Source organism: Leptosomus discolor, chromosome 7 (assembly GCF_034619465.1).
Source record: "Leptosomus discolor isolate bLepDis1 chromosome 7, bLepDis1.hap2, whole genome shotgun sequence".
Taxonomy (NCBI): domain Eukaryota; kingdom Metazoa; phylum Chordata; class Aves; order Leptosomiformes; family Leptosomidae; genus Leptosomus; species Leptosomus discolor.
The window spans coordinates 30381348-30398148 of NC_141397.1; the positions used below are offsets into that span (position 1 = coordinate 30381348).

Below are 16801 nucleotides of genomic sequence, written 5' to 3' on the forward strand. Positions count from 1 at the left end.
TTTTTGTAAATGTAGTGCAGAAGATGAAGGTGTATACACCTGCACAATATTGTCCCTTTACCAATGTTAAGTATATGCCTGTGTATAGTGTCTGTATATATAGAGATATGTATGTAAATACATAGCCATATATATATACACACAAACACTACACACCTACTCAGTTCCTTGGTAAATTTGGGGGGGAAAGTGCCAGTGGATGTAGTGTTCATACACATGGCTTTTCAAGGAATTTCAATGACATCTTGGACTTAGTCCAAATTGCTGCAGGTTAGATGAGCTGCTACCATGGCTTGAACTGATGGGTAACTAAGGGAGAGAAAATAACTCCCCTAGTAATAACTAATGTTTAGTATACTATGTAATAAGATAAAGAGCATACTGAAAGGAAGGGGAAATCCCCAGCCCATATGCCATTCAGACGTATCTCATTCAAGCCCAGGTTCATGAAGCTTTCTTCCTTTTTATAGCTGAAGTATTTTCCAATCCTCCATAAGTTTGGGGTTTTTTCCCCTCTTTTCTCTCTCTCTTTTGTTTTTGCTTTTATTTCTGATGATAGTTTCATTCAAAAAAGGTTATACCATGTCCGGTCTTTCCTTTTCTTGGGCTTTTTGATACATTTTCTTCTCAACGAGAAGGACCTTGCGCACACATGTGTCTATGAACAGCCGCACTCCTCCACAATCATATTCTGTATGTCTTTCTTAATGATGTTCTGGCCATCATCGTAGTAGAGCATGGACATGGGCCGCAGCTTGGTGGGCACGCAGCATGACTTGAGGTTGGCAAAGGGGCTATGGCCCCGCATGCGGTAATGGTTGATGACAGTGGAGTGGAAAGATAACGATGAACCAGATGTGCCTGCTATATGGCTCGGGCACTCTCCTTCACAGTAGTTGGCGTGATAACCTGTAGGTGCAATGATCCAGTCACTCCATCCTATGTCCTTGAAGCTGACAAAGAACTGCTTCTTGCAGCAGATGTTGACTTTGCCATCACACTCCAGGCCTCGTCTCCGTCGTCTGTGCTGGCGGTCCTCTGAGTGCCGGGCAAGCATCATCAGGAAGGGCCGATGTGATTGCTCCTTCTCCTCTTCTCCTGTGAATTCTCCAGCTTCCTTTTCTTTCCCTTCCCCATCATCTTCCTTTTTCTTCTTCTTGCCCAGTAGCACCAAGCTGGCTCCAGTCTCTTGGCAGAGGTCACAGGCAATCCGTACATCCAAAGAGCTCTTGCCTTGGTCCAGGAGTCTCTGGACGCTGCTGGAGACAGGAAAGATGTGCCAAGTGCTCTTACGGGTGTCCACTGCCTTTTCTGAAATCAAAGTCTCACTCCTTTCACCTTTCAGCCCCCCATCCTCCATATCTTCTGCTCCTTCAGAGTTGCCTTTTGGCTGCCGTGGCTGTTGAAACAGGCGGATGGTAACTTTTGTCCTGCTCCGGTTAGCCTTGGAGACCTTCAGGAAGAGCCACACTTCAGCATGTTCCACCACGGATAGTTCACTGCCTTCCTTGGAAATCTCAAAGTGCAACATTTTCTTGGCAGTGCCTGATTTGGTAAATGGAAATAGACAGGAAGAACTTGTTAGTATGTCTGCTTGCATTCTGTTAAAGAGAATTCTGTTACTGTCGCCACAGGCATGAAGTTCCCTAGGTTTTCTACTTGGCTTTTTAAATTTTTATGATTCTTCTGTTCTAACCTTTCTGCACCTCCTCCCTTTAGTTTGTCTTTTGTGAAAATTCTCTCTTTAGAAAAGTATTTCTTTGCCTGTTGCTTTCCAGCATCATATTTTAACAAAAGCATTTTGTTATAGTAATAATATAGTCATTTATGTAAAGCATCTCATGGCAAATAAGCATCAGTAGCTGCTAAGATTTCATTTGCCTAAGCTGTCTTTGTGATCACTGTTAGCCGAAAGGTAAAAATGCTTTTGTGATGACAGTCCACAACTATATATACCATACGCATACAAATCTGTGCCTAATAGCCAAAGTTAGGGAGTGAGTTCCAGCCCTGCCAATTCTTTGGCAATACTTTGAAAATTACATGGGAACAAGGTCAGCCCCTTCTCCCTCCTTAAAATACCATTCTTCATAATGCATCTTAAAATGAGTTGTAAATGTCAATTGTTTCAAAAACAAAGAAATACTGGAATAGGAGCCTCAGCTTTGAGAGGTTTGCAGAGTTATATTGTAAAGAGTTGCAGAATTGCAGCAGGCAGACTCTTCATCCTGTGAGATGCTAGCTGTAGATCCTGTTCTTAATTTAACACACTGTACTCACTGTGATTATAGTAATGGTGAATACACTGAGAAATGAGCTAAAAAACTGTGTAATTATGGGGATGGTTCTCTGGCATAATTGTATCAACTTGCTGAGATGTCATGATGATGATTATGATGGTGAGGGGGTGTTTCTCTGATACAGAGCTCATATCCCTGGCAGAAGTTGGAATGAATAATGAGGGCTGTTTAATGATTTAATCACTAGAGCATAAAAAAGTTAAGAGAGAATGAATTAGCTCGGGGGGGTGGGTGGGGGGGTGGGGGCGGTGGGGGGGTGGGTGGCGGGTGTGTGTAGTATTATTTTTTTTAAGGAGAGGTACTTTTCTATTTTCTTGACAATAGAAAAAGCCATGCTGGCATCTTTTGTTCTTTTTCAGTGCGGAGACCAGGATGGACTGGGGTCACAGATTTGAAAGACACAGATATCTGACCTTAGTGAGCCAGAAACCGTATTTATAATTATTAGTTTGTCACTGATGTTATTATTGAGCTATCCACAGTTGTTGACTCAATTCTCTGTGCAGTGATTCTGCTTGTCAGGAAACCTAAAAAGAGCAAGTGGTGATCAAAACTGAAGTGGCTGGATGCATAGAGGAAAAATTGCTCTCATGGCAGCAAGGCTCTCCTCCTTGCTTCTCCACTAGTACAGGCTCCCTGACCATCTCCCTGCTCCCCCATTCTCAGGTGAGAAGCAAGGCAAAATTACAAGAGACATCTTTCCTATATTCACTTGTAAATTCAAGTGCTCGTGGTTTCTAAATTCTGTAGGCAGGCTGTGCTGCCCTTTGAGCTACCTGTTGCTTTCCTTCTCTGTGAAGTCCTGACCCTGACACGTTCAGCTTTCCCTGGTGGCATTCCCAGGTCAGCATTTTGGTTTTGTTTTCCAAGTGAGAGAGTGAAATTGTAGACTTTAACTGGATAGGAAAACACATGGTTTGTCTTAACTGCTTCTCACAGACTTTGCTGATGCCAGTCTCCAAAGTGAGTTACATTAATTTCTCAATTAGGGAGCTACGTGTACCAGCGGGATTGTGCCTAAGAAAAGGAAGTAGCTGTCCTGGTTTGCTTGAGATAGGATCATAGCCCAGCCATGCTGGGCAGGTTGTTAGCAGTTTCGAGTCAGCCAGGGCAGCTGACCTGGGTTAGCTACAGGTGTAGCCCATCCCATAATGTCATGGTCAGTATAAAGGGGGAAGGTTTGCTGAGGAGGGAGCTCCTCTGGGGTTCCTGCTGGAGTTTTGGCTGGGGTTTCTCCTTTTCCTGCTCCTCCTCTGGCTTCTCTCTGCTCCTGAGTACCACTCTTCTGTCAGTTATGACTGCTGCATATTCATTTGGCTGAGTGTAACTTTGTATAACTTTGTTGGTATCAAATTTATTTCCTTAAATCTTTTTTCACTTCAACCCATGGGTCTCCTTCCCTTTTCACAGTTCCCCTTCCTGGCTGGAGAGGGGTCATCAAGTGATAGAGTAACTGTTGTAGTTTAGCCCCAGATATGGGCTAAATGTAGACAGTGGCTTATAGAAAAGACAGCAAGCTGACCAGTACTGTGAGACATGATGAAGTTACTGTTTTTCTATTACTTTTTTAAATAAGATTCATTCAATAATGACTGAATGTTCATTAATCAGTTCTTTCCAGCTAACACCATTTTTTTCCATTGTGGAAATGAGACTTTGGCAAAGCTGTTAGCTGTGGTGGAGCAGAGGGTAGGTGACAGGCATTAATTCCACTCCTGCCTGGGTTTCACAGCATGAGATGTACAATGACATTCCTCCAGTGCAAAGCGAGTCTGGTTGCCTTGAACGTAGTGATGTTATAAAGTGTGTTCTCTATGACAGTGGATGTCCTGTGAGGACCATCAAGCCTGTGGCTTCATTTCCCCTGACTCTTGCTCCTAAAGCAGGCTTCTAACTTTAGCTTGTTCCTCTCCCTGGCACAGTCCTGATAAACCCTTTCTCAGGGGGACCTAGGCTTCAGGACAACCTGAAGGCAGGTGACCTGCAAGTAGTGGATTGCTGCCTCCAAGACTGTTCTTCCAACCCCTTCTGCTTGCAGTCCCTACCCAAGGAACCTTGTTGGGGGAAAGGATGGTTTAGACCAAGCAGCAGAAAGTGTTCTGGCATCACCAGCTTCTTCCCCAGAGCTCACAGACTGGTGTGGGAAATAGGCATATATATTGCTGGGAAATACAAAACTTATTCTATATTCCTGAGGTACCAAGCTGGGCTCAGACAGCAGCTCTGGCACTAGGAGGGATCCTGTGCACAAGCAGATCAGCTGCGCTCGACGAGAATGTGGAAAACTGGTCCAGTCACATGCTCTGAAGAAAGCAGCTGGGGTGTGCAGACCTGGTTCAACAGGGGGAGAAGCTGTAATGGTCCGTCTGACCAGAAAAACTAGAGAGCCCTGTATTATAGAATAACTTAATACTGTTAAGTCCTAATGCAAGATATTTCACATTCTGTTATTTCCATGCTAGTGGGAGCTGAAAATAGTTACAAAGTGACATATCTCCAACAGTAAATATTCGTACTACCTTATGCAGCGGCAAGAACTGTAGCAATGCAACCAGTCTTTTTGACAGGTATTACATGAGAGAAACAGGGCCTCGAGAAATCAATCAGTTTTTCAGATGCTCCTGTATGTGTGAAAGTTGACTTCTTCCTCATTGCTAAAAATATTGGAATAGTACGGTGAAAGTCCCCAAGTACTTGCTTTTTCTTTACTTGAGGAAAGTGAGTTTGAGCAAGATATTCTGTTATCCTGTCCTTATACAGGGATAACAGCCTCTCTGTAGGTTGTTAGCTACAGTAACAGCCTCTCTGGATGTGGTTAGCTACATTTTCACACATGAATGGTCAATTCAGATTCTAAATAAAAAAGATGCAAGAAGCTTATATGAGCCTAATATTTCTGGACAAAACAAAATCCTGAGTCCTCCAACCTGCATAGTTAATAAAAGGTTTTATAGCAATGAAAAAAAAAAAAAAAAACCTTTCCGTTTCACAGATCTTTTTAGAAGGAGACAGAATGGTGCAAAGTTGAGGATAAAAAGCATACTTTCATGTTAGGAAAAAACAAAGCTTTTCTGAATTCTCTCCACATTCACAACTAGTTTGTTACGATCACACAGCACGAATGGTATGAATCCTGCCGTCTTTACAGGGTCACTATGCTCAGACAAACTCATTTTGAAATCAGAGTTCAGCCTGTGCTAAAACTGAATTGAAATCTCTGGATCTGGCTTATTATGGTTACACATTCATTTTACAACAGGATCTTTATTTCCAAAAGTTTCGGTGCTACAATAAAATAAATTCTTCAAGTGTTCTGAGACCAAAATTTGCTGTATTTCATTTTCTCTAAATATTGCTTAGGGATTTAGCAGTCTTTCCTTTTTGGCCTGAGTTAATGATCAGGTTCAAAGCTTTGGAAATACTTACTGTTCATCTAATTGAAAGTAAAAAGGTGACCTTCCTGAAAGTTGGGGTTGGTATCACTTCCATAATTACACTTTATTTACCCTCTTGTCCTGCCTTTTCATCTGCCACAGCTCATTTGCAAGGGTCTTTTTCCATTTCTAATCATCCTGCTCCTCCTGCCTGACTCCTGTGGAAAGACCCACAGCCCAACAGTGGTAATGCCTTCACCACTTCCATGCTCATATAAACGGCGATGTCAACAGCCTGGATTGTTATCATAGCAGAAAGCAGCTGAAAAAGGAGACAAGGGATTACTTCTGGGCCCCCTTTGCTTTTCCTCATCTCCCCCTACCAAAGCCTTGGAGAGGCCACCTCTCTGCCTAACTGCTGAGCAAAGTCCCTTCCAGGAAGAGGGCTGAGATGTCGAGGGAGCAGTCTAGCAGCACGAGTGACACTGGCAAATACTGTGAGAAATGGTTAAAAACACAAGCCCTAAGAAGTAGTGCATATATGGTAAAAGGTTTAATGGAAGGAATTACCGAATGGAAAGAAAGTGTAGCATCAGTATATATAGCACGAGAGTTTGCTACTACCTGTTTTTCTCTTCAGTGGTGCTTGCACACCTTTTTGGGAGAGAAATCTGAAGGTGCAAGCAGAGAGGTGCCTGCACAGGTACCCTTCTGTCCGCCTCTGGGAGGGCTGCCTGGGGCTGGTGCGTACCAGCTGTCCAGCGGGGCTGGGCAGGAGGGTGTGGGGGCCTCGGCCGGGCCCATGCACGGGCGGCTCTCCCTGGGCTCAGGGTGGGGGTCTGCGGCTCTGGCCCGCTCCTCCGCGAGGCCCAGGATCCTGCCTGCAGTGTCGCTGGCTTTGACCGTGCACTCGAAGCTCTTTCATTTGCAATTTGCAGCGGGATTCAAGATGGAGGCCTCTTAGTTCAAGCCATATACGTATACTAGGTGAAGTCTACGCTATACAACTAGGAGGATCTATTTTTCAGTAAAATGCTAAGATACTTAAAAGTACTATTTTTTTTAAACTGTATACTGTTAAATGATTAAGACTGGGTTTTTTCATAATGAAAGTGATTATCGTTACTGACAATATAATGTGACTTATTCTTCATTTCTCTTAATACACAGTATCGAAATTTTCCTTTGAAAAATGCTCACTGGGTAAGAAGGTGCTGTTACTTTAAATTTCCATGCTTCACCACTGCTTAATTTTGAACTGTTTTTACGTTATACTGTAAGTGAACTGTTTTTCCATACAAAGCAAGCTTTTTTTCCTTTTTTAGTTGCTAACTTTACTACTGCCTATGTTTAGATTTGGGGGAATTTGTACTGCGTGCCAATCTGTAATTACATTCAAAAGCATCCTTCTCTTCACTTCTCATTTCCGTTCCCCAGGAGACAGAAAAAAATAGGTTACTAGAAAGGTTCCTCTAAAGAGAGCGAAGAGAAGAGCATGGTTATTGAGAGATAATTGCTCAAAATGTTTACTAATGAGTGACCACTAGAGTTAGATGAATTGTTCACAGCATCGAATTTATTCAGTGAATTTAGCACTGTTATAGTCTGGCAACTAATCCCTAGGCAGACTGATTATTACAAATGTGTTATTACCGCAATTAGACAGTGGCCATTTCTTTGAATGCATTTCAGCCTATGGATCACCGGCAAATGATTTATTCTAACTATTCATCACCCCTTGTATGTGACTGGTCATCCAGGTTGTGTACTTTCTTTCTTGCTCCCTGACCATTGCCTCATAAAAAGGGAGGAGCAATTATGACACAAATAACAAACACCCTATCTTTATGTTCACATACCCTTTGCTGCCTGCAAAAGGAGATTTTTGTTGTAAGAAAAAATAAACCAAAAAAGAAAATGGAAAAAGAACTATTACCCAAGCATTCCTGAGGGCAAAAAGCAGCAGCAACCTTATTTAAATACCTTTACTTGAAAAATTAACTCTAAGGGGCATTGACAAGGTCATTCAGAAGGTGAAATAATTCAGTTCTGGTGAATCTTGACTCTCCTCTGCTATTTTGTTAGGACGGAAGCACTACATCCACAGCCTAGGGTTCTTTCCAAATTGAAAGCCCTTCCCCCACATGGCTTTAAATATTTAGAAACAAAAAAGGTGATTGTTTGTTTGAAGTTTTTTGTTATTTGATTTTTGCATTTACATCTGAAATAGCTCAAGCAAAGTTTAGGGTCACTTGTGCCAATTACATATTTCAAGGTAAAAACAATACCAAGTCTTTGTCTTCCATAAAAGAAAGAGTATTTTTTTTTGTACATATGTGTAATAATTTGTTGTAAATTCTAAAATTAAGTGGATCAGAAGCTGCTAGTCTGTTTTCATTTGAATAGTCAATTTCTGTGCACTAAGGCCCAAATCCCAAGCCCGCTGAAATGAATAACAGAACTTACAATTGCTTCCAGTAGACTAAGCTTCAATCCTAAATCAATCTTGCAAAGCTCTGTTGCATTAAATGAGATTGCCCTTTCATACCCATACAGACATGTCTAAATAGAAGAACTCCTCAGCATGAATCATTTACACACATGCAGTGTGGATACATCCTGCACGCAGGAGAGCTCATGAATGCACATACATATCTGCAGGAATCTATTCGTATTATAATGCTGCAGGTACAGCTACACAGGTATACAAGCACGTCTGTCTTGGCATACCTGCACATATGGACAGACATGCGCTTATGCGCGCATACAGGCAAATGCATATTCAGATATTCCTAACTGCCTTTGCATGCAAAGCTGTGTGCATGACTACAGACAGAGGTGGACACATACCGCACTTTCTCTCTCTCTCAGGTATCTTTTTCTAAGCTGGTTCCCACCTTCTCAGACTAGTCTGTGCTTTCTCAAGTTGTTCTCAAACCAACCAACCTCCCTCAATTCTCACATTTTGTTACAATGAAACAAATTAATACAGAATGGCTTCCTCCTTCTAGAAGTAACTTGCTTTCATTTGCTAAACTTCAAATCTTGGATACAGTATGCCTAAGGGGGGGGGGGGGGGGGGGAGAGAAGCAAGGGGAAATAGGCTTGTTTTCTAAAAGCCAAGGAGACTGCATTAAAAAAAAGATGTGAGAAAATCAGCTCAGATGATGATTCACGGTTACATTTCTCAGTATCTTGTAAAAAAATAATAATGATAATTTCTAATGTCTCTAGATTTCCAGAACTACTAGCATCCATTAATTTATCTTTTTCCCCCTTTGCCTGTTTCCTTCCTGCATGGTTTTACTTGCAGTCTTCCACTCGAGCGAGTCTCTGCCTTTAAATAAATTAGAAGAGAGAAACAAGAGCTCCACTCAGAGAACCTACAGATAAGCATAAAGATCTCTGGGATTCAGGATCCAATTAGGTAAAATAGGAGCTTGCAGGAAGGTTGCATTGTGTGGAGCAAAAAGCCTTTGGAGTGTGCCCTCTCGTGGCCATTCTTTATTCAGCAAGGGTACCTGTGCCGTTAGAGACGTTCGCTTTCAAAAGAAAATCGATGAAACGATTTAGAGGCATAAGCGACCCATCCTTTTTTTTCCTCCTGATCTGACAGCCTAGCTGTATAGGAATAGGGATCTTCCTAGGAAAAGGCGTGAGTGTGTACACATATGTACCTGCACATGAAAGTAGGCATCACGTGATGAAGTCAGTTCACCCTGAGTCCGGTATGAAGTGATACAAAAAGGTAGAAGCGGTCTAAATAGCTGTCAGACTTCTCATTGTTTCCTGACGCTTGTCCTAATGATAGGCCTTTGGATTTCAATATTTCCATCCAGTAATTCTCTGTCACCTTCTCAGGGGCTGATATTAGCAAACTATTTCATTGGTAGTTTATTTGCCAGGATCAAATTCACTTGGCGAAATCCCAGGTCTGCCTAATAAGCTATCTACTTAAAATAATGAAAGAGTTAGTAGTCAAACATATTTTATGAGCATTGGGTATCTCACTTATACAACCTGTTGGATTTGCTTGTCACAAAATTATATGACCCCTCTCCTCAAAAGACTATTTTTAAGACCTTGAAGTAACCCACAGAGCTCTGGCACAGCTACCCTCGTAGCAGAACTAATCGAGGTTAGTAATCTTAGTTTGATATGCAAGTAGAAAATCATTTTCATGTTTTACTTGTAAGATTGCCAAAGGACAGTAGGGTGCATTTGTAAACTTTTGTCCAATACTCACAGTCATTAATTTTGCAAAGATCTGCCTGGATTTGTTAGCTGTGAAAACTACCTGCCAACTATTTTGCTGATTTCCTGGATGTAACTACACCTGTGCTTCAGACAATTTCACTGCATTTAGTTTCCCCTCTAATTGTCTGAAGCCTGTGCTCATTTGAATTTTGATCTGTTTTAGAAAATAGCAGTCTTGAGCCAGAGCCACGTGCACAGGGCACTGTTTGTTCATTCACTCCATTTCATTGTATGTCTGAGAATACAGCTGATGAAAGATGGAAATACTACTTTTTTATGAAGGCAAGTAGTAAATGTCGCTTCTGAAAGGTAGGGGGAATGGCTGGTTTATGTCAAGTCGTACCCAAAGGAACAAAAAGCCTAAAGTCTTATTTCTCTTTCCGTAGACCTTTATTTAATACAACGTGAGATGTTTCCATTCATTTTCATTGATTTCCTATTGCCCTCTTTCAAGACAGCGAGGTTCACATTAAAAGCAGGAAGAACATTAACCTGCCTGTGAGAGGAACATGTTTATTCTCCTGCTTGGTGTTTTAAGCTTATCCATGCTCTTCCCAGTTCCCGTAGAGTGAAAAGTGGGGACTGTCCATGTGGCTATAATCTATTGCTGTCTTTTTAACTCCTGTTTCCTATATGATATAATACTTGCCGCATTTTTGCCTCACTTTCTTTAACAGGAAAAATAATACTGCTTTATTATTTGACATGCAATACTGCTGATGGGTGAATGGAAGAGATCCCAGGTAGAGTTTACTTAGGTTGTTGCAGCATTGGCTCCTGTAATATGTTGTAGATCCTCTGATGTTAGCAAGACCTCGGATATGAACGTCTATAGACGAAAAATATGTTTTAGCAGCCTGAAGTTGCTCCACAGAGTGGAGTTATGATTTCCATTATAAGCCCAAACCCTAGAGCTTGTTTTCTAGGTTGCTAATTGTTCCTCCCTCCTCCCAATTCAAAGCCTAACAGGTATGTAAAAAAGGGCAGGAGCAGCTCTTCTGCCATGGCTTCCAGGATGGGCTTAGCATGAAGGCAGAGAACAGCGGCATGGAAGAACAGGCATGGGAACACAGTGGATGACCCTGTCCTTCAGCTGTGCCACTCCATAACATAAGTCTACTTAAGTTAATTTGGCTAGCAGTGGTAGGACAACACTATGTAAATCAAAATATGTGTTAGTGTTGGGTAGTTCATGGCGGGGGGGATTGGTGGCCGAACTATTGGCCAGCCCATGGGCAATGGCACGATTTTCGCTGCTCACGTGATCCTGAGAGCCAATGGCTTCAGGAGTCGCCGTGGGAGGGTGTTGTACTGAGTAGGCATATATCAAACTCCAAATTCCTTTGCGTCAGAGCTCAGGAGAGACAATAATTTGTTTACAAATGATTGGGACTCAGACAGTGAAGAGAAACCGCTGCTCATGCCATATGTGTTTCACTGTGCTTAGAGCGAGCTGCTGAAAACCAGGTGGGGAATCCGACTCATAGATAGCTTAGAGATTTCTTTGCTTTTAAAAACTCATTTCTAAACTAATGTTGAGCTGCCCCAGCTTCTAATGACCACTGGCATTAACACCTTCTGCCTGCTTTCTGAAGCGGAGGGGATGGGAAAAAAAACGAAAAGCCTGAGCTTTCATACTGAAAGAACTGATAATGTGTATATTGACAAGGGCTCCAAAGGCAAGGGCTCCTTGTACAGTTGGAAATCGGACAGCCAGCAGGAATGTCTGCTCTTAAAAGCATGCACACTTCTTATGCATGGCTTCCCTGCAAACAGAATATCTGAGTCAACAGGTTTTCAGGACTGGAAACTTTGAGTGTTGTCTTAATTGTTTATACTGCTGCAGCAAACTTTTAAACAAAAATGCTTGGAGTTCCTTTGCATACTTTGCCTACCATATGCTGTACCAAACAAAACAATGACATTCTTTTAAAACCGTCTTGGCAACAGGAAAAATGCTTTGGCTAGACAGCATCATAAAAAAGTTGCTGTTAGTTAGATGATAGAGTTGTTGCAAGATACTGCTATTGATGCATGTATAAACACACTCACATATACTAACAGATATATATGCATATACATATACATTGAATTAAAATGGGTTCTCGTCCTATTCACGTAGGAACAAGAGAGTAAAGTACAACTTTAGAGCTGTTTCCTATAGGCAGTTGATGGGAGTCTTAAGCCATTACTTAGCAAATATCTATATTCCGACTGTATGAGAGAGAAAACAGAACTGTGAAAGAGTTCAAAATACACCCTACCAAGGTTGCATTTTTTTGACAGGAGCATTTTAGGAACAGAATCTTTTTTTCCAGTATGCAGAAGTCTGCATTACAAATTGGATCAGCTACAGTAACTTGTCCGGTTCTATTGAAGTCATCTGACAGTCCCTGCAACTCTTTATTGCTGAAGATGCTGTACTAAATTTAAAAAACAAAACAAAACAAAACAAAACAAACAAACAAACAAAAAACCACAAAAAACCCCAACAAACAAAAACCACCAAACACAAAAAAGCCCTTTCACTTCTGAAAGTTAAAGCTGCTTCATCTGATTTTATAACTTCCACTATAATTTTTACATGAAAGGGTTGTTTCTCAAGTAGTTTGCAGCTCACTTTCTGTCTTGATAAACTCCCCAAAAAGCTTCAGCCCTTTTTCTTTCACCATCAGCTCTGCAATCCAGTACTTTACTGCAAGTACCCTGGCTTCACAGGCACAGTTTGGAGGACCCCGCTGCAGCCTGACTTTTTGCTCAAGATTGGTTAGAGAGCTTCCTCCCTGTGTGGCTGTCTGTGCTTAGCAAGTGTAATCTGTAGCTAAGACTAAGTCAGAAAAATCAAATTCCTTCAGAGTCATGTCCCCCCATCCCATTGCTCCTTCTCCCTTCCCCCAAGTCTCATCCTACAACCTTGCAGAAAACATTATTGCTGAAAAGAAAAGAAGTTAATTGCAGTTCTGGCACAAAGGATATTTTAGAGTTTTGTTTTTTAAGCACTCACCTGATTCCGCAAAAGTGATGATTTCTGAGGTTTGCTCCACAACTTCATTCATTTCAGCTCTTCTTCCAACATCATCCTCTATTTCCACATAACCATCCTCTCCCACCTTTCCCACATGGAGTTTTTTGATGGCATTTAAAAGTGCTGCCTTGGGCACCGGCTGGGTGATATTAGGTCTGTCCCTCAAGTGCAACATGTTCAGTATGTGCTTCTTTACTGCTTCCACCATCTCAGGCTGTGAGCTGGGCACATCCTTTGAGAGCGTGGCGAGGGCACATGATGGACAGTCAGTGACTGAACTGTGCCCCTCGGATCCTGGGGTTGGGGAACTCCTCACTATAATCCAGCAAAGCACCAACAAAAATCCTCTCTTCCAAAGCAAAGGCATCCTGGCAGCAAAAGTTGTTGTGATTCCCTTTTTAAAAGGCCCTGCTTTTCCTCCCCCTTCACGTACAGTTTTTTTGGGGCTGGTTTGGTTTGTTTGTTTGTTTGTTTGTTTTTCCTTCTCTTCAGCAAAATCTCTGGAACAAGAACCAAAAGTTTTCTGTGAAGTTTTGTTTGCAGGTTCCCTCTCTGAATGCAGTAAGTGCTGTAGATGTTTGTGGCTGTCAGGGAGAAGAGTTCTGACTCTGTCTCAGAGTAGGAGAGAGACACAGGGAGAGGGAGAGAGAGAGAGAGGACGGATTGGCCTAAAGTGAGTGAGTGAATGAGAGAGGGAGGGAGTTTTGTCTGTGAGTAAAGGCTATGATTAGGAAGGGGGAGGAACAGGCAGGCTGGCTTCCTTATGCTCATTTCTCCCCTAACACACACCTCTCTTCAAATATCACTACTCGTCGTTTCTGCCCTCCCCCCTTTCTAAAATCTCTTTTCATTCCTGTAAATTTACTTTTACTTTTTTTTTTTTCTCTCTCCGTTTGACCCTCCTGGCTCCCTCTCGGCTGTCATTCACACACACACCCCCCCTTCCTTTTTTTTCCCCCCCTTTTTTTCTTTTTTTTTGTTTTGTTTTTTTTTTTTATTCCTTCAACAGTATCACTGTCTTAACTAAACAGAGGAAACATGAATGAATGAATGGAGTGAAACCTTTTATTAACGAGCACCTTGCTCTTGGTCCTGCCTGGTATTGTTAGGGATAGCAGGAGATTTAAATAGCTTGTGAATGAGATGGGGATGAGGGCAGGGGCTCCGAATATTTTGGGCAGAACATTATTCTGCCTTGAGTAGAAGAGAAAAGGTCTTTTCTGCTCACTTCTCAATTCTGGAGGTTATCAACACTGGCAAGAGATCTGACGGGAGCAAAATAACGCTGTTGTTTGGAGGGCTTTATAATACATGATACACTCTCCAGCTGCAATATGTGGTTGGGCACTGAAAGCCTAGGCAGGAGTTTGTACGGCACACATCTGTGACGTGCTAAGGTAGTGCCCTCGCACCAGAAATATCCCTACTTCTATGCTAGTCTGTGCTAGAAGTTCTTAGGCAGATATATTTCGGTTTGGGGTTAATCAAGTTATGCCTGCAAAATGTTGTGAAGGTGAAAAGTATTACATGTCATCCGGCCAAATCATACTCGCTCCTGACTGAGGCAAATCCCTCATTGATGCCAATAATAATTCTATCCAAGTGAAGGCTGAGTAAGATCTTCTACATTTGGCCCATTGTTATTAGAAGGCACTTTTTGTTTCATTCATTTAAACCACCCAGAGCAATCGGAATATGAGAATAAGATATTGGGAATGAAAGGCAGTGTAAAATGCTGCTAGGAGTCAGAGTTTCAACCAGCGTTGATAGATCCTTGCCTATTACTGCCCGTGAGAGTTCCCTCTGCAGTGAAAAGGTATTCCCTGTGTCACTGCCAGGGCTTCATGTTGCCTTTACATTCTGTAACGTTCCTTACCTAGCGAGAGTGAAGTTATCAAACTCCCTCACATTTGAACTTGGTAATGGAAAATGAGAAAGCTACAGCCAATAGTGTTTAACTTTTAAGCTTCTTCCCCTCCAGACTTTAAGTTGTATAGATTTTCTTAAAATAGCTTCTGCTTTTTTAGTATTTACCCTCTCTTTTTTCCTTCCTTTCATTCTCTCTGTCAGACACCTGTGTCTTCTCAGGTGTGCTTACCACCTACCCAGCAAATATTCCACTTTCACTGTATTATCATCAACCATTGTATTTTAGTGGAAAGGAGTAATTTATAAATATAAGCATTGTAGGGTGTCTAATTTCCATGAGATGTCTGCAGGCACAGGGGCTGAGAGACAGGCAAAGAATTATAGTTACAGTAAATGAAACATACAGAAGTAATTGAACAATCAACCAAAGTTTTACAAATGTTATATATTGCAAGTCCTTTTCAATTAAGCTCTTTTATAAGTCTTTCACTGTTATAAGGCATCTACAGTACACCCTCATCTGTGTTTTACTGACCTCAGTTGCTGTACTGTTATATACTGTTACACTTACGGGTCTGTCAGCATTATAAACCCTGCAGCCATTCTTATAAACACATCTTTGTAACACAAACCTCGCTATAATACATCTAAATTTCTTGGATCTTGTGAACAGCCCAATGTGTGTTGTAATTATACGAAGTCTGAAAGTCAGCTTGAAATAGAACTAAAAGTTTAATTGGATGAAAAGATAATTTCAGATGAAAACATGCACTCATGATTAAATGTACTAACAGATGACATAATTAAAGAGGTTATTTATAGTTCTAATATAGCACCTATCCCAACAGTGTCTGATGAAAAGTAAGAGATAGGCATAAATCAATATAAAATACAGATAAGTATATTTGGGTTCTTGCTGTGGGGTATATGTTGCTTGCCATATATAACACGTACACTTATCACAGACAATCTCTATTACATATAGGTGTATCATATTTTACTTGCATGCCATGATGATGACAGATTTAACATTAAAGCATAACTTTCTAAAAAAACAGTTTTCTAAAAGCGAGTCTGCTGATACCGCTGATACGTAGTTCATTTATACTTACATACATGCATACATATATATGTACAAAAATACATAGTGTTTGAATAAATATAGAAACAGTGGTTCAGACTCTTTCTTTAAAAGTACCTGAGCTGCAGAGCTCTGTATATGCATTCATTCAATACAGCCCTAACAGTACGCAACAGCATGCACAGGAATTAAAAGTTTAAATTTTAAAAGAAAAAAACTGATTTAAAGTTTTACCTCTCTAGTCCTGACTCTCAGAAGGAGACTTCTGTATTGTGCATTAAGAACTGCTGAAGTTCCTCTTTGTGGTATTTATAATGCGAAGCTTTATACTGTACTTCTCGTGTACACTCACATATAATGTCTGTCAAAAGTAAGTGGGCCGGATCACTGTGCTGGATTGGTTAATCCTGTTACATCAGCAATTGACTGTTTTTCCTGTATGAGACATACTTCTGGTAATTATCTAATGGAAACTCCTAATTGTCTAGCATGACAAAATACTGTGGATTCAACTTGTAGTGGTAATCTCTGTATCCATTTAAAGAATAGAACTTAAAATCAGACTTAAAGCAAACATTATGAGTCAGGAAGACACACTCCAACTTGTTTTATTGCATAGCTGGATATAGATATTATTAGATGTAGATATCACTGATTTAGTTCAAATACAGTATTTGCCAGGTACTTAATTATTAGTTTGCAGATTGTTTTCTTCTTCTCTCATACTTAAGGATATATCAGATAATCTATTTGCAAATCTGGATTCTTTTCAAATTCAGGAAAATGCATTTGATTAAGAATCCTTTTGCTGTGGATTTTTAAAAAATTCAATCTTTGTATAAATATGTCCTTCTGTTAACATAGGGATCCCTTTAAAGCTCTTAAAAATGAATCA

General features: G+C 41.0%; 1 protein-coding gene across 1 annotated transcript; it reads right to left on the reverse strand.

The window, feature by feature from the left end:
* Positions 1-658: 658 nt before the first annotated feature.
* On the reverse strand, positions 659-13727 carry INHBA (inhibin subunit beta A). The gene is made up of 2 exons (XM_086468206.1): positions 12936-13727; positions 659-1545 (listed from the first exon to the last, which is right to left on the reverse strand). Exons 1-2 carry the CDS (start codon positions 13321-13323, stop codon positions 659-661), a joined length of 1275 nt encoding a protein of 424 aa, XP_086324332.1. The 5' UTR covers positions 13324-13727.
* Between the last annotated feature and the right edge of the window lie 3074 nt (positions 13728-16801).